At 45.3% G+C, this 18,282-nt stretch overlaps 1 protein-coding gene across 2 annotated transcripts in view; it reads left to right on the top strand.

Moving 5' to 3' along the window:
• The window catches only part of LOC142796175 (uncharacterized), a 436,093-nt gene that overhangs the window by 405,590 nt on the left and 12,221 nt on the right, over window positions 1–18,282 (top strand). Inside the window, exon 3 of one of the 2 annotated variants that reach the window (XM_075886264.1) lies at window positions 7,491–9,724. The exons of the other annotated variant lie outside the window; for it this stretch is intronic. Coding sequence (XP_075742379.1) covers window positions 7,491–7,629 — 139 coding nt within the window. The 3' untranslated portion in view covers window positions 7,630–9,724. Of the gene's footprint in view, window positions 1–7,490; window positions 9,725–18,282 lie in introns of those variants that run through there. 2 annotated transcript variants of the gene reach the window in all.

Below are 18,282 nucleotides of genomic sequence, written 5' to 3'. Positions count from 1 at the left end.
AAGCATACACAACCACCCTAACGCAACGACAAGATAACACACAACATCACACCGTCACATATCACAGATTCATAGGCGGTTATCCTGATTAAGGATAACCGCCACTTCATGTTTAGATAAAACCAAAGAAGGGGCGCTAATACACGTGCTGCCAGCTCTTGCTATACAATGCGTTTCTATAATTTCTCGAGTTAATTGTGACGTGCTTTTTTACCACTTCACATTGATCAAACATGGGGGTACATCCACAATCGCGGCAGTGAATTCCAATGTGGCCCTGTATTGCTTTGTGAACATTATAATGGTGCTCTTTTAGCCTTTCATTAAGGCATGGCCCCGTTTGTCCGAAATACCACATACCACATGAGAATGGAATCGCGTAAACAACCCCCGCTACACATGGCACAAACCGAGTTTTCTGCTTAGTTGCGCAACCAGTGGTACGTGATTTGAGAGGGTTGACTGCTTTGCAAAGCCGCTGTAACTTATCCGGCGCTGAAAACACCACTTTTACGCTGGATTTCTCCCCTATCTTTTTTAGCCGGTGGGAAATGTCATGCACGTAGGGTAAAACTACGGGTCTTTTACAATCGTTAGATTCCGGCTGAGCCTCGGAGTTGCAGCCTTTCTTTATCTATTTTAATAGCTTTTCAGCTATAGATGTCAGTAGGATAGCTGGGTACCCAGCACTCAAAAGCCTTTCAGCTTGAGCTGCAAAGCTGCGCTGCATGACATGATGACACGATTTCCTAAGAGGATTGATGAGAGAAAGATTTGTGATGCTGCCCTTAACTAACTTGGAATGGGAAGAGTCATAGGGTAAAAGGGGTTATTCATTTCTAGGTTCAGATAGCCAGCACACATGGTCAGGTGAAAGAATTAAATTCAAATCTAAAAAGCGTAAGCTATTGTCAACTGGCAACTCGTGAGTCAATAAAAGCGGTTTAAAACATTCTTTAAAAGTCATTACAATACCATCGGTTAGGTGCTGGCAGGCAGCGTCGCTGCAGTCAAGGAAAATTAAAAAGTCGTCTACGTAACGACATATTATGGTGACAATATTTTGGTCCAGCATGCTCATCAGCAACCGGTCATGATGTGCAAGGTATATGTCACTAAGGATCGGGGCGAGGCATGACCCGATGCAGACACCACTATGCTGTATGTATTTACGATCATTAAAAGACACAAAAGTCGACTTGATGTAAAAGGACAGAAGCTCTAAGAGGTTACTGTTATGGACACCCGTGAGATTCTGGAAGGCTACAGCACCAAATGAGTCAATGGCATTGTCAACACACTGTAACAACTTCTCATGCGGCAAAGAGTAATACAAATCTTTTATATCGACCGAAAGTGCTTTTAAGCCCCTGTCGTTATGTTCCAGAAAATTAACCAGAATGTCCGAATTCCTAGTTAAAAATGGGTCATCGATGGTGAGCAAATTGAGTTTTTCTTGCAGAAATAATGCCACAGTTTTTTGCCATGTTTCTCTCTCTGTCACAATTACCCGCAAAGGGCAATCGACCTTGTGTGTTTTGGCCGTAAAGAACACATCAAGGCAAAGCTTTTTGCACTTATCCACTGCTTTGGCAAGTTTTTCGAAACCCAAAGTGGCACACAGCTTTTTGCCTGGGATTTAACTTTGCTGAGGGAAGTGTCATCCTCAGCTCTAAAGACGGAGTGAACAGCTGTGGTCGCTTTCTAAATAAATAAGGAGTTCGGTAGAACGACAAAACCTTCCTCTTTGTCAGAAGGTAACAGAGCTAGTGAATTGTCTTTTAAGTGTCGCACGACTTTCCTAAATGGCAGGCTTTTGAGTACTGGGTACCCAGCTATCCTACTGACATCTATAGCTGAAAAACAATTAAAACAGATAAAGAAAGGCTGCAACTCCGAGGCTCAGCCGAAATCTAACGACCGTAAAAGACCCGTAGTTTTACCCTACGTGCATGACATTTCCCACCGGCTAAAAAAGATAGGGGAGAAATCCAGCGTCAAAGTGGTGTTTTCAGTGCCGGATAAGTTACAGCGGCTTTGCAAAGCAGTCAACCCTCTCAAATCACCTACCACTGGTTGCGCAACTAAGCACAAAACTCAGTTTGGGCCGTGTGTAGCGGGGGTTGTTTATGCGATTCCATTCTCATGTGGTATGTGGTATTTCGGCCAAACGGGGCGATGCCTTAATGAAAGGCTAAAAGAGCACCATTATAATGTTCACAAAGCAATCCAGGGCCACATTGGAATTCACTGCCGCGATTGTAGATGTACCCCCATGTTTGATCAATGTGAAGTGGTAAAAAAGCACTCGTCACAATTAACTCGAGAAATTATAGAAGCGCATTGTATAGCAAGAGCTGGCAGCACGTGTATTAGCGCCCCTTCTTTGGTTTTATCTAAACATGAAGTGGCCTTCCTTAATCAGGATAACCGCCTAGGAATCTGTGATATGTGATGGTGTGATGTTGTGTGTTATCTTGTCGTTGCGTCAGGGTGGTTTTGTATGCTTGCGCCGGTCTACATATTTGATGCAGTTTGACAATAAAGCTCAGTTGGAAGTTAGCGCTCTGTCCTCTTGTGTTAGTCTGCTCGGCCGTTTCTTCTTCCCCATAAGGCGCTATACCAGTTCAAGTACGACGAACCAACTCGCCCAATCTTCAACACTCCTGCTGATGTTTGTCTTTTTGTATGGATCCCAGATAACGACGCAATATTCTAATGCTGGTCGAACTACTGATTTGTACGCAAGTAAACGAACATCAGGAGTGGAAAGTTTCAGCGCTCGTCTAAGAAAGAAAAGCTTTCTATTCGTGGCAGCAATCACAAAATCAATGTGCTTATTCCAATTAAGATTATTAGTTATGCATAAACCGAAATACTTCTCTCAGAGTGATTGCGTTCACAGAGTAGTTAAAGACAAAAGGATTCTTTTTCTGGGTAATTCTCATGACTACAGTTTTATCGAAGTTTACAGCTATCTGCCATTGGTCACACCACGGGATAACTTTTTGAAGGGCATCGTTTAGAAGAAATTGATCTGACATGCTGCTTATTATAGATTGCGTTCCAAAATCAGCAAATCACAAATCACATGGACGCAAAGGACAGCAATGGCAACACATCCATGTTTCCTCGGCCACTACACCAAAAAATGTTAATATCAATTTCTTAGCAAAAAAGAGTACGGACCACCAGCCTGCATGGCAAGAGCGAAAAGTTTAGTGAACTGCACTGAGGCACAAACGCCGGGCCCAAAAAACTTTGGTAAGGGTTGTGCGTGATTTATATCCGCCATATGCGATGCCATTCATGACGATCGGGCCTGTCATCCTTGATTGAAAACTGGAGGCCACCTTCACGTCTGTGAGTTGTTAAAATAGGGTGCATCGCTTCCAAGCACAACTTTCCAGCCGCCCTGCTGCTTTGCTGGAAAGTTGGCTTGGCATCCTTATATGGTGGTAGGAGCAGTGGTGCCCATCCTAGGATGTGACATTTCACGGGGACGAAGGTGACAATCTGCATGGCGAGAGTGAAAGGGGTAGTGTCCCGCCAAGCACCGCATTTGATCAAGCCGATATTGAGCACGCGCATGAAACGAATAAAAACACGCGCCACATCTCGCCTGGGGCCTATATGGACCGGGCCACGGAACGATGAACATGTGGCAATAAACGTCGCTCGCTCTCAGGAAACTTGTCTACTCCTGTTTCACATAACGCGACACCCACGTGACAACTGGCGACGAAGATGGGATTTTGAAGCCGTAGTTCTTCAATTTGGAAGGCAAGTGTTTACAAATTGGGCTCGGTGAAGAAGACCGTCTTTTTGCACTTTGCAGAGCCGGTGACTTTCGTCACGACTGAGGCCGAGGCTGCGGGGACGCACTGCACCGGGAGATTAGGGCAGCTGGCACCTTTGTCTGTCAGCGACTGGGCTTTGTACGAAGAGCACCTTACGTCGTTCCCGATTGTCAACCATGTACCCGACAGCGACAAGGTGCACGCGTTTATGAGTATCACCGGTCCCAATACTACACGGGCTGTTGAAGTCATTAACAGCTCCAGAACTGCCTTCTACAAAGAGTTTCAAAGTCCCTAAGAAAGTTTTGAGCGACCACCTGTCCCCGAAGCGTTCCGTTATTGGAGAGCGGGCCAAGTTTCACCGGAGGTGTCAAAAGGAAGGCGAGTCCTTGTTTGAGTTTGTCGTCGAGCTTCGTAAACTGTCGCAAACGTGCGAGTTTAGAAGTGCACTGAACGAGTCCCTTCGGGACCGCTTCGTGTGTGGCCTGCTACGAGAAGACATTCAGCGAAGCTTTTCATGGAAGATAGTAAGCTAACGTTCCAGAAAGCGGTGGAGCGGACTCTGACCATGGAAAAGGCTAAAAGGTGCCACCGAGGCACGCGACGGTGACTGCGCAGTCGGCGATGTGCACAAGGTACAAGCTGAATGCCAGAACACAAGTAAAAGCCGTTTTAGCTGCGGTTTGACAAAACACAGGATTGAAGCGTGCCCGCATGTGGACGCAACCTGTTTCAACTGCGACAAAAAAGGGCATATCCAGAGAGCATGCCGAAGTGGTCGTAAGAGTTCGTCTAAGAAAAAGGCAGGGAAAAGGAATGTCAAGATGCTGATGGTCGTGTCGCGGAAAGTTTCGACCTTCAGTCTAAATGGCGTGTCCATGGTTAAGCTTGACCGAGTAACCGTACAGATGACTATCGAAGGCGTCTTGGTGAGAATGGCGCTAAACACGGGTGCGGCTGTTTCCGTCATGTCAACGACTCAGTTCCGTCAGCTCTTTCCCTCAGCTGTCCGGTAACCCACTTCAGTAAAGCTTTGTGCTTACACAGGAGCATCGGTACGACCCCAGGGGGTGTCCTCGGTCAACCTGCAGCAGAGTAAACATTTGGCGCGTCTTCCGCTCTACGTCGTGGACCACAAGAGACCACCTCTACTGGGCCGGGAGTTGCTACACGCCTTCCAACCAAACTGGGCGAAAATATGGAACCTGGATAACATATCAAGGTCCGACACAACCGATATCGGTGTAAAAAAGAGGCTAGACGCAATGTTGGCTAAGTACCAACCCCTTTTGAAGGACGAGTTAGGCACGATAACGGAAGAGTGTGCCGAACTTTTTCTCAAACCTCGTATGAAGCCGAGATTCCTAAAGGCCGGGTATGTTTCATTTGCATTGCAAAAAGCTTTTGACGATGAGTTGGCTAAAATGGAGAAACTAGAAGTTATATCGCCAGTTACATCAGAATATGCTACGCCAGCAGTACCTGTAATAAAGCAAGGCAGCAGCATAAGAATTTGTGGCGACTACAAGACGACCAATAACCCGTGCGTTGATGTCGACCACTACCCATTGCCGAAGGTGGAAAACCTGTTCACAGCTTTGTCGGGAAGGTAAGCATTTCTCAAAGATTGATCTCAATCGGACCTGTCGGCAAGTGGTTATGTCAGAGTCGTCGAAACAATACCTCACGTTAAATACGCAGTAAGGATTGTTTGCTCTTTATCGACTCGCGTTTGAAATTTAATACGCACGCGGTATTTCCCAAAGAATAATAGACACCATGATGAAGGGTTTACGCAGGGTTTGCTGTTACCCATATGACATCTTGGTGACTGGTAAGGACAGCGAAGAACATTTCATGAATCTAGAAGCTGTGTTTACACGACTTCTTGAAAGAGGCGTCCACGTCAAGAAGGAGAAATGTTCGTTTTTCGAGCAGGAACTTCGCTACCTTGGTCACAAAATCACCGCCCAAGGTATCTCGGCAACGACAGAGAAGCTTGACGCACTCCTCAAGGCACCAGCCCCCAAAAGACAGACAGCAGCTGCAGTCGTTCCTGGTAGTCGTCAACTTCTATGGCAAGTTTCCCCGTGGTGCTGGAATAAGCGCTGCGAGGAAGCGTTCACAAAGATTAAGAGCTTGCTAGCTTCTCCGCTCATTTTGGCGCACTATGACTCGTGCAAATCGCTGCAGCTATCATGCGATGCATTGCAATATGATTTAGGCGCAGTTCTTTATCAAGTTTAGGAAAATGGCAGCACGAAACCAATCGCTTTCGCATCGTGGAAATTGACTGATGCCGAAAAAATATACAGCAAGCTTGAGAAAGAGGCCCTTGCAATATTATTTGGTGTTAAGAAGCTCCATTTCTACAATTATGGTCGTTCGTTCGTTTAGTGACCGACCACAAACCGCTTCAGACAATCTTGGAGCCTGACAACCGGCATTCCTGCCATCGCGGCAGCACGTTTGCAGCGCTGGGCGGTCGCACTATAAGCTTATCGGCATTCTCTCATCTTCAGGCGTTCAAGCAAGAACGCTGAAGCCGATTTCTTCTCGCACTTCCTGCTATCAATTGTGGAAGATTAAACACAAGAACGAGAAGAAACCTTCTATTCATTACGGTTGCATTCGATGCCAGTTTCAAGTCAAGAAATTTCGGGAACAAGAGCTCGGGACCCCTTGCTCCGTAAAGTGATGGATTTTGTTACTGCGGGGTGGCCGTCGTCTGTGACTGAAAAAAGTTTGAATCCTTTTTTGACAGATGCAACGAGCTCACGGTTCACCAAGGCTGCATCATGTTCGGTATGCGAGTGATCGTGCCGGAAAAGTTGCACAGCTTTCTGCTGGACGAACTTCACGAACGGCACCCAGGCATCATGCACAGCAAGCAACTGGCGCGGAGCTTCGTGTGGTGGCCGTCAATTAAGGCGGACCTCGAGCATCGTGTCAAGGGTTGCGTAAGTTGTCAAGAACAACGTGAGGAACCGTGCGAAGCGCCCCTTCTCCCTTGGTCTTAGCCACAGTGCCGTGGCAGCGCGTAAATGTAGATTTTGCTGCCCCCTTTTTGCACTCGATCTTTCTTGTAATCGTGGATGCGCACTCCAAGTGGCCGGAAGTGTTAGTTACGCGCTCGACTGCAGCAGACGTTACCGTTGACAGATTGAAAGAACTGTTTGCGCGTTTTGGTTTTCTTGAAACGATTGTCACTGATAACGGCCCACAGTTCATCTCAGAAGTGTTTAAGCTTTTTGTTAAAAAAATGGGCTGTCATTACGTATTTATAGCACTACGTCATCCCGGCTCAAATGGGCTTGCAGAGCGTTTTGTTCAGACACTTAAAAACGCTCTTCGTAAACCTACTGGAAAGGGCACGTTACATCAGAGAATACAAAATTTTTTGCTTGCTTATTACAACGCGCCTCATGCGACTACTAAGCAGTCACCAGCAAATTTGTTGCTACATCGTTGGCTATGAAGTGGACTCGACGTTGTCAAGCCAGAGGTGGGAGGAAGGGTTGCATATAATCAGTTCAAGCAAACCATGGCTCGCCCACGTCGTGACCATGACATGGCAGTCGGCGACCGAATGATGGCTCGCAATTATCGTGGCAGACCCAACTAGGTCTCTGGCGTTGTGGTGGGGCAGTCAGGCCCTTTGTCTTTTACCGTTCGTGTTACCACTCCCAGGGGCAGTTTCACCTGGCGTCGTCACAAAGACCAGCTGTTCGGGTGGACGAGCATCGGACCAGAAGGGATCAGAGTTCCTGGTGGTTCAGCCGAGCATCGACCCAGGGACATCCTGCGCTCCTACCGCCAGTGGTCCTGAGGTTTCGCAAGACATTCAAACGGCGGGTGCAAGACGCTACCCATTGAGAGACCGTCGACCATCTGAGAGATATCAAGCTGGAGTTCCGCTTGGTAGAGTGTAGCCAATATAAAAGGGGAGGAATGTGGGGTCCAGCCGAGCGCCGCATTTGATCAAGCCGATAATGCGCACGTGCATGAAACGTATAAAAAGCATATGCCGCTTCTCGCCCAGGGCTTCTCTGGACCGGGCCACGGAACGATGAACAAGAGGCACATAACGGAGTTCGCTCTCAGGACACTTGTCTGCTCCTCTTCCGCATGAACCGGCGCCCACACGACAAAAGGTTTAGTGCACTGAGGAGAGGCATAGTCACCGGGCCTAAGGTAAACTATCGGCGTCAAATAAAACCCGAACAGCGGAGCGCGTGTTTCAAGCATTAGAAACAGTATAGTGTTGGCCGCACAGTTATCACCTTTAACAGGCGTGCACATCCAGTTTGGCAGCACTGCGCGATCTTCCAACAGTGCGTTATCTCGGTTTCTGCTCTAGTTTTCGTGTGGTGGTAACGGGGGTCATCGTGGGCGTGCCAAGCGCTTTTGATCGTATCACTCGCAATTCTTTGCTTATACTTCAGCATCGCAGTGCAATCGGTGACTTGGCACGATAAAACGAAAAGAAATATATAATCAGTTTGCGGTGGATTTTCAAACGATCGTCGTATATCGTTCGCCAGCGCAGCTTCACCTGCACTCTTGTTGAGACCGGCCCGAAAACGCATAACTTCAACTGCAAATGCCCAGCCTTTGTTCAGAAGAGAGAGCGCGAAACGTTTCGCTTTACCGGCACGAAGTGAAACAGCGTGAAATTGCAAGCATTATGAACCGAATTTCGTCTACTATAAATAGAATTATCAAGGAATTCCACGATTATAGACTCTGTGATGACAAACCGTGCTACAATACTCGCCTTCGGCTGCAATAGCTTAACCTCTATTTTTTTGGTTCCTTTCAAACCCCATACCTCGAACACAAGCAGAAATGTTGCTCTATAGGGGGATCGCGCAGTGCTGCCACACCAGATGTACGGGCCTGTCTGTTCCAATGACAGGTCGACGGCGCGCACCATGCATTATTAAGGCTTGTGCCACGCGCTCCGCTGTTCGCGTTTCATTTGATGCCGATAGTTCATGTCTGTTTTCAAGCAAAATCTATCTATCTGTGAGGATTTCTTGTCCTGCAATTGAATTAAGCCACGCACATCCTTGTTGGTACGCCAGCAATCATTCTTTGTCGACCTTCAACGTAAAATTAAATTATGATTCTGTTTTTAAGGGACAAAAGCATACCTTCCGACCAAATTGAGATATCATACTTTCGATCGAGATTTCGTACTTTCGAAGATGAGGCTCATAACTTCACCCAGTCGCGGTGAGACTTTAACTCAGCAGAGTGTTGTAAAAGCCACTCGTGCCTTCTCATACGATCACTCGAAGCCGGAATCACTCTCCTTCTTCACAGAACTGATTGCATCACGCCCCAGCTTCCCACACCTAGCGTGGTTTCTCATGACTTCCGCGATCAGACCACTTTGACCAATCCACGATGTCATTTGTGCGGTTGCTAACACCCCCTGTGAATTCGTTTGCGCCGCGTGGCACACACTTGTTTAGAGCATAGGCTGCCGCATTTAGGATTAACAACTATCGAGCAGTAGATGGCGTTTTGCTCGCGAGCGTTCATCACCATTTTCGTCATAACCATCACGATTAGCTCAGTAGCGCCAGCGGTGACGCCTGGCTGGGAGGCCGGGTGGTGGTGCATGGCACATGAGCGGTTCTCTTTTGCGTGTGGCGGCTGGCGCGAAAGGTCGCCTACCCGCGGTGTGTCCATGGGGATGGCACCGCGGGTTGTTTCCAATGAGCCTGTCGTAATGAATCGAGTGTTGTCGACGCCGCCTTCGCATTACCTTGTGTGTGTTCTGAAGTTTAATTGAGTGTAACGGAATATTGTGTAAGATTGTTTGTCGCATTGATCAATAGTGACGTATTATGTTCACCTGATGACCTCGTCGATGTATACGTAGTATAATAAATGAGTTGTTTGTTTTGGTCTGACCACGTCTGCTGTCTCCGTTCGCTCTGAGAGCGGCGCTCTCAATTCGAACCCCCATACATTGGACATGTCATTTTGCTTCGTAACGTATGCCGTCATCACATCACACCAGAACCGGTAAAAAATTTACTCATTTAGCCCATGTTTATTAATTATTTTGTTAGTGTAATCTGTGGGAGAGGGGGCGTTTCAGTTAGTGCTTTCCGCATTTTCCCCGAGGCAATGAGTATTTTGCGAAGCCACGAGCAATACCAGTCAGTCAGAGAAAGCTTCGTTTGGGTGCAAGCATTACTTGAAATGTCTACGTGTGTACAGCCAGTTGTCAGTCAAGTAGGCTTTGCGCACAAGAGCAAGAGAAAATGCTTTTCGATACAAGTTTGCAACGTATTTGAATGTGAATACGAAAATCAAAATAGTTCCAGATCAAGGATGGTCTGCATTCATTGATAAAACAAATCAGTTTTTTCTACGATCTGTTTCTGTCATTTTTTTTTGGATTAGTACTCTGGAACAGCACCGACTTGACATTTTTCACGAATTGCGAAAAAAAAAGCATGGATACTATCTACGCTTAAATCTCAGAAAACATAATTTTAAGCATACGCAAGCCTTCATTTTTGTTGTTGTTTTGCTTTTAAGAACATTCATGGAAGATGCGCAAGAAAATTTCTCACACTTCTTGAAATGGTTTCCTAACTTCAACAAAGCATTCTTCGACGTCACCCTATATTATTCTGACGTACTCATGCTCTACTTCTATGCAATGTCACCAAAATATTGCGATGGCACCTGACGGCCATTTAAAAAAAAAAGCTCGACGCTATCTTCGCCACTCAAGCGGATCACTTCGGTCCGTTTTCAATGCATTAAAGTGCACTATAATTACGCTTAGCGCTTTTCATTGCCATGAGCTCCAGTAGGCCACATTTCCAGAAGTTTTCCTTTGATTTTTAGTTTTTCGTTTGTGCATTCGACCCGACAGCACTGCATGAGTCTTTTTCCATGTGTTACAATTTTTGCGCTACGTATGCCTATGAAGATTAATGAATTCCACAAAAATAGCTGAAAGGGTAGCATATGCCATGGTAAAGCTAAATAGGAAAAGTACGCTCCTACGTTCAGTTTTGCCAAGCAGTGCGAAATGTTTCATGAAAAAAATTAGTGCAAGAATTGTTGAAATCAGTCGGCAATGGTCAGGGCACTCTCTAATGCAATAATCTATCAATTTCCCTCAGAACATCAGCGGGGCTTGTTGGTGCATCAACATGAAGAATAAAATTTGACGCCTAAGCAGATAAGAGGCGGGTCAGCAGAAAAACGTCTTTTTTTTAAACTTTTTGCTGGGGGTGATTAGACGTATGTACTTTCTTCCCTCAAGCAAGCTATCGGCGATCACTAGTATGGGTTCGAGAAATACTAGAGCGCAAATGCAAATCAAATTCCTTGCATTATTTTCAATTCATGAACTGAAAACCATCAGAAGACGTGGAAATCAGAAATGGGCATGAAGAAAGCCTAAACTGGAAATGCAACCATTTTCTCGAGCAGTGGTCACTGGGACATCGCACAGCTCGAAATGGACGCCGATATGTAAGCCTGCTAGTCTAATTTCGTCAATGCCTACGGAATCACAATCGGACTATTCTTTTGTAGATTAAGTGCCTAAAAAAATGGAGAAGAAGGTACGCCTCAGACCACAGCAAACTTGCATAGTTATAACAGTCGTGATAAACGTTCGATACTTTTTTTGGATTGCAAATGCAAATGCTGCACAATTGAAATCTGAGTATCCATTGCTGGGTACTTGCATTACAATATGCGCCATTATTTTTCAACTGTAGCGCATCCTGATTAACCGCACATGCTGATTAACCACACAAGTAGAGAATGAACACGAACGTATGCGAAATCATCACTCTGGAAACGCTGTTCGGCGCTGAGTCAAAATAGGAACAGCTCGTTGTCACATATATTTACGGGACTTAGATGCTGAAAGCGCATTGTTCCCGCGCCTTTTGTACATCCAGTGCGCTGCTGTGACGGTACAGCTCATTAGCTGAAATAATCCTCGCAGGGGAGCGGAACTTTCCAGTGGCGTTGGCGCACATCTGCAAAGGCTCTGCGACATAAGCACAGCCGCTGAGAATGGCATGCGGAAGAACCACTGTCACTTTCCCCCTCGCACTGGTGCACACGCAAAGAATACGAAGTTGAGCATCAAGCGAACGAAAACCGCCACTCTTTAGCATTTCTCACTTCGCGATAAGGTAATTGAAAGAATTGGAGAGAGCCATGTATAGTCGTATCGGGGGTGTTTGTCGTAAAATGTGCGACACATTATACTGATGCATGGGCGCGCTTCGCAGCCACCGCCACAGACGTTCAAGCACGGCTACGTTTGTCCCGGTAGACTCGCACGCTCGCTGCATACCAGACCAATGATGTAATCTGTGAACTCTGGCGCCAGCTTTGAGTCGCTGCGAAGAAACTACCACTCCTGCAGCACTGTTTCAACGACGATAGGTTTTCTTGGGCCACTTTGATGCAAAAGTTTTGGTCTGTCTGTCTGTTTGCCTGTCCGCCGTAGCGATACCCCAAACGGCCCCAAGCGATATTCCAAACGGCCTACCCCATCCGCAGCGTCAACCAATATTGCTCAAGCTGCAGCGTTCATACTTGGGCGGTGGTTAATTAACATTTGGCCCCATATCTGCATGTCACACTACAAATGTCGTCAAAAGACGGTAGTCTTGCATCTGGAGAGAATGAACAAAGCGTTTACTTGATGTTCTGAGCAAGAAAATTCTGAATAGTATTCTGGAGGCGCTGCGTTAGAGTGCCTCGAGCGTGCGAGCAGCGGAGCCGAACAAGCGCATGAAGTCACGTCACACGTGAGACGTGAGCTCTATCTGGCAGTTATCTTGAAAACCAGGTGCGTGGCATGTGCGCCTGTCTCTCAGGTGATAAGAGGTTGAACACAAGGTGAGAGAAGGTGCTACAGATCCAGCTTTTCGGGACACGAGCAATTTAGTTCGTCTTAACCACACCACGTGGCGTATAAACCTTAAAGAATTCAAAAGTCCCGCCATTATGTATGCCATGAAGTAGCACTACATATAATATAATCAAAAGAAACTGTGCACAAACCCTGGAATGCTAGCTTCACCTCAGTGCGCAGGTTAGAGCGTGGTGTGTTGTTATCCCGACAGCGACGAATGGCAATGAATGGATTGACAGTTTTTCAAGAGATACCTGTGCCAGACTGCTCGCCGCATTTCACACGAAATAAGTGGCCGTCGTAGACTTTAGTGTATCAAAAGAAGCATGTTTGTTTTTTATTTGTTTGTTTTTAGTTTCTGCGCTGCGGTATTGGTTTGGATATCAGACAAGCATGCTGCTGTTAGGATTTCGTGTTCACCGAGCGTCAAGCCTTATGATTGGGTACGAACAGGACATTGCGGTTGTGTAATAGCCAATTTTTTTTTTGTGTGTGCACGTACACTACTTAGGTGAAGCTCACTTGCTCCTTGCGTTACGTTAATACAATCGGATTACTTTGAGAACGCTTAAACTGAGAGTATGAAAAGGAATATAAGGATGATATGTATTTTTGTTTTCATTTAGTTGTCAAATGGGGCGGCCACCCACAGCTTGGTGTTGTCGAAGCGGCTGTGGCTCGAACTTACGCACGCCGTCAGGCTTGCTTTCACACATCACCATGATCTCGGTTTCGCACGGACATCTTTGATCGCGACCAAGGGCGGTACAGATCGATTTAGTACTCAAGGCCGGTACGGATCGAGGCTAGGCACTTCTTTCTTTGTAACACTTCGGCTTGCACACAGTTCGCTGTGTGCGCGTCTAAATGTTACTAAGTTGTCAAACCCACTCGTCCAGATTTCCGCACTAGTACTATTCGCACTATTACCCCGTTAACGCCACATTTATGCACACGTTGAACCTCCGGCTGTTGAAAGTTTCCGGAGCCGTGCATATACAGAATACGTAATAAATTTATGCCGTAATTTCAAGGCGTTACACCCCCAGTGTTATTAATACTTTAAGGACAGACGCAGCACCTGCCAATGTCAATCCACACTGTCACGTAAGAGTGAAATGACGTTTCAATAACGTTTCGGCTGGGGGCAAGCCTTCGTCAGCATGGATGTACTACATGCTACCGTCTCTATATATAGGTAAGTAGACGTACGTACACTAAGCGTACTGCACCACAACCGGAATATATGCGCATCAAGAACAAATTAGCGGTGCATGGTGCACAGAACACTCCCACACTCTCCGGTGAATCGCAACAGCAATAGTAAGTATTTGGAGTTAGACAAGAAACCTTGTACTCGCGCATAAGGCGTCCGCGCCTAATGTCAGCGATTCTGTTGAAACATTACAACTTGTAGACGCAAAGCGAGCACCCAAAAAAATTTTCCAGAGCCACTTCGTGCAATGTATGGGTATTCAAAACATTTTCAGGACATTGTTACTTCCTCCATTGTCTGTAATACTGATTATATTTCATCCACTGTTTGCCAATATTGTTGGAATCTTTAACGCAAGGCATGCAATCAGATGATCGAATACCACTGCTGGTGAAAGCACCGCCAATAATTTCAGCTTGAAAATTCGTAGTGAGTTTTCTTGTGAGACAGATCATGTAGTTTATATGCTGGAGTGCTCCATTTGCAAGTTGTTGCATATCAGTCAAACTAACAATGTGTTTTTTTACTGGTTCAATAACCACAACACACGTGCACTCTTTGCTTCAACCTATATCTAGACACGTTACTCATCGTGCATACCTTCGAATAATTTAGGGCGACGATTGTGAAAGTGGAATTCACTTCACAATATGAGCACGAACTGCGCGAATAATTTTTACTTTTCAAGGTGAGAGCGGCCTCAAGCAGCTTAAACGAAAACGCTGGTAAATCGTCCAGCATGCTTGCATACCATACCAGTCATTCCTAAATGCTGTCACAAAAGTGTGGCTTTCTGTGGTCGTTTTTTGTCTGATTTCGTTCGCAGAGTGCAAATCTGATAAGTGCCATGTCTCAAAGTGCCTCATTACAAAGCGGCGCGGTTTCTGTGTGTGCACCACAATCCCATACTTCTTTTCGATGTGCATAGATTCTCATTGTGGTGCACTGCGCCCTATAGTTTAAATGTTCACACATCTACAGGGTGCTTTAACTAAAATCGCAAAGTAATAAAAATATATACGTGAGCACTATACGTCTCCAATTAGCGTAGTATGCTTCTGAGTCATATAGAGCATGTCAAAATATTTTTGTAGTCCACCAAGCTACGCAATTCACAAAGGTTGTCTAATTACCATTGCAATAGTGACTCTAGAAAAAAATCTGCAATCCACTATTTCTGGCGCTTAAACAAAAATAATAAAATTTTCATTCTGCGGTAAAGCACTGCCTAATTTTTCGAGCATCTGTTTGAAGCTCGCCAAATTGAAACATTAGTGCCTCAAACGCGCTGCGCTTTTGTATCTTCAAATGTAGTTTCAAGGCATGACCAAAGACTGTTCCCGAAAGAAGGTCGCTTGAACAGGCTATCACTGAGTAATAGTGACGTTAAGCTAATGAAGCGTTGTTTCGATATAAAAAGGGAAAATACATGGACGAAAAAGTGGTCGCCTTGTGCAAATGTGATGCCAGACTGCAGGCAGAACGCGGCGAAGCAGCACGGGCATTTCTTTTTTTTTTCTTTTCTTTCCAGTGATCAGCGATCATTGAAACATTGGTTGCAAACTGGAATCAAACAAGCAATGCGCGCTTGATCTGTTCATTAGTTTGATGAACCATCATTGGGTTTGGTTCACGAACACTGTGTTGAGAGCAGTATATATTGAGCTTCGATCAGTTCGCTTTTTGAATTTACAGACAGAACTTTAAAGCTAAAAGCACTTGTTAGCGTTGAATTTTTTTCCAGTCTTTATTAATTCACTCTGTTGTGTATTAGCGCTCACTCATACACACTAAACCAAAATACCCGAAAATAACCTCAAAAACTGGGTAAACCACTTCTTCACGAACTACCTTTTCTGGTTTTTTTCCACCTACTAGTCGAAGTTAAAATTTACTCTCGGGCTATCCGAGTTTTTGAACGTAAAAAGAGTGGTAATTGTTTAGCCCACTGAGGTTTTGAGCGAGTTAAGAGAGTGTAATTTTTCACAGCTTTCAGAATGTTTTTGGCGCAAGTTCTGATATTTATTTCAAGTGGTAAAAATTTAGGTTCACGGGTGGATTCGCCCACAATCTACAAATTTAATAAATATCAAATGACGGCAGAATTGATGACGGGTTAACATACAGACGAACACGCACACACAACAAATGCAAAACAAAACAGCATTTAGGGCCTGTTGGGCGTGTTCACAAAGGTTCATAATGAAACAAGCGCTAAATTTACTTACACTCAGAAAGGACACAGACGAGCGCTTACTAGCAACTGAAAACTTTATTACGAAACGAACACTAATAAATACATCACACGCATGTACGTTTCCCAACTTCCCCTTTCATCATCAACAACGTGATGTAACAAAATATGCACTCCCATAATCGATGGCACACAACCAGAAGCAAACACGTGTCAAGAACTAAGAAAAGAAAACGTAAAACAGAAAAAAAAACGTAAAACAGAAAAAAAAACACGGGGTTATGTGACGTCCAAAAAAGCAAATTCCCCGTCTATTAGTAGAACTGACGTTTGACTGACGCAACTGTCCCCTTCTTTCCTAATTCTATACGCTTCCATTATTTCTCTCGTCGTCCGTTCGTGCGGGTTACAGGCTCCTACTCGTGGAAACAGCGGACGTTTATGCAAAAAACTGTCCTCAGAATGGAGCCATCAAGTTCGGTATTTCAAAGACTGCTTGCGAGTAGCCTGTCGCACTCAGAGTTGAAATAGACACCTTCACTACCGAGAGTGGCTACGGTGGTGAGAGAGTGCCACAGAGGCCTTGTGGAACTAAGCACGTAAACGTTTGCTCAAGAAGGAAAGACGCACAACTACGGAAGGAGAGGTCATGATCTTAGGAGATCCGGCTTTGCCCAACCATCACAGAAAGCTTCCTCAACACGGACCCAAGTTCTGTGTAGAACCAGTTCTCTCCCGTGCCTAGAAGTTGGAAGTGGCCAGGCCCGTGGCAAGCCGTATGAAGGACGAGGAAAAACTGAGGTGCAGTACTCATTGCGTGAATGTGTTTTTCATCTAGCAATGTAACACCTCACATAGCAAAGAAAGTGGGACCTGTGATTAGGTTCCTGTGTGATAGCGGTAGTCGTATTGCGGTTTCGGATTAGGAGGGTTACTTTGTGATTTTTTCCAGAAAAGCTATATTTGGAGAAGGCCCAGGCTGCTGCAGAAAACAATTTCCGGAAAGTTTATGAGAAGGTCCACCTTGTAAAACGTCAGGCTGTTAGGAAGCTAGCTGACTTGAACCTGAGCAGGCTGTCTTCGGTGGTAAAAGGCGAAAAAGGCTTGTCGCTGGAAGCGTTCTTTACGGTGAAAACACAAGGAAAACCTTCCATTCCGAACCATTGTTTCAGAGAGGGGTACCTGGCTACGTCTCGTGTCCGATTTTTTCCAAAAACGTTTGAATATGCTCCGGTTTTGTGCCCCATTTTGGGTTTCCAAATCCAAGTAGACTAATAAAGGGTGAATATGTAAGGGTCTCTGATGCTTTCACTATTGATGTCATCGATTCGTACTATTCTGTTCCACGAGGTCCGTTACGACAACGTGTACAAGAGTACATCACTGACGAAAATGATGAAGTGGCTTTTTGTAACGCCTGTTGTGGGTCTGTAAAGGTTTTCTGGAGATTTTGGCCATGTATCTGAGTTCCACGCTAATAAGGTGGAATGAACAATTGATACGTCCAGAAGATGAGATTTGCATTGGGTTTAGTGTTGCCCCGATTTTATGCAATGTTCTTTGGGGCAAACTTGACACAGCAGTAGGTAAGGAGCTAGATGGTATGAATGTGAAGCTGTTCAGATTAGTAGATGACTACCTTGTTTTGGTAAAAAACGATCCGGATATGAGCACGTTAATGACTGCTTGGTAGCTTTTAGAAAAAACGGGCGTGGCTTACAGTTTTTCTTTGAGGTCCCGAAGCAACGACGCATTCAGTTTCTGGACATAAACTTCAATTTTCTCCTTTTTCACGTGTTGGATGTATCACCCTATATCAGAAAAACTATGCTGAGCTATCATTGGGCACATTAAAAGATATGAAAGAATGGGATCACAACTTCTTGCATCAAAGCTGGCCTCATGAAATTGTGCGCACACTCAATAAAAGAGAGTGTTTCCATGCAGATCAAGCGCTTGAGGGGACCTGGTTACCAAGATGATTGTATCCTTTTGGCCCGTGCGAAAAATCGTCGGGAAGTGAAAAATGCAATAATGGGCACACGTGACAAGAGGTGACAAGTTGCGGATGAAAAAGAGCGGGCAGTGGTCAACACGTATCTGCACAATATTTCACATCGGTTGAAAAAAGTTGCATTAAAATATGGTGTGC

This window comes from Rhipicephalus microplus, chromosome 2 (genome assembly GCF_043290135.1).
Source record: "Rhipicephalus microplus isolate Deutch F79 chromosome 2, USDA_Rmic, whole genome shotgun sequence".
NCBI classification, from domain to species: domain Eukaryota; kingdom Metazoa; phylum Arthropoda; class Arachnida; order Ixodida; family Ixodidae; genus Rhipicephalus; species Rhipicephalus microplus.
This window is presented reverse-complemented; position numbering and strand designations above follow the sequence as displayed.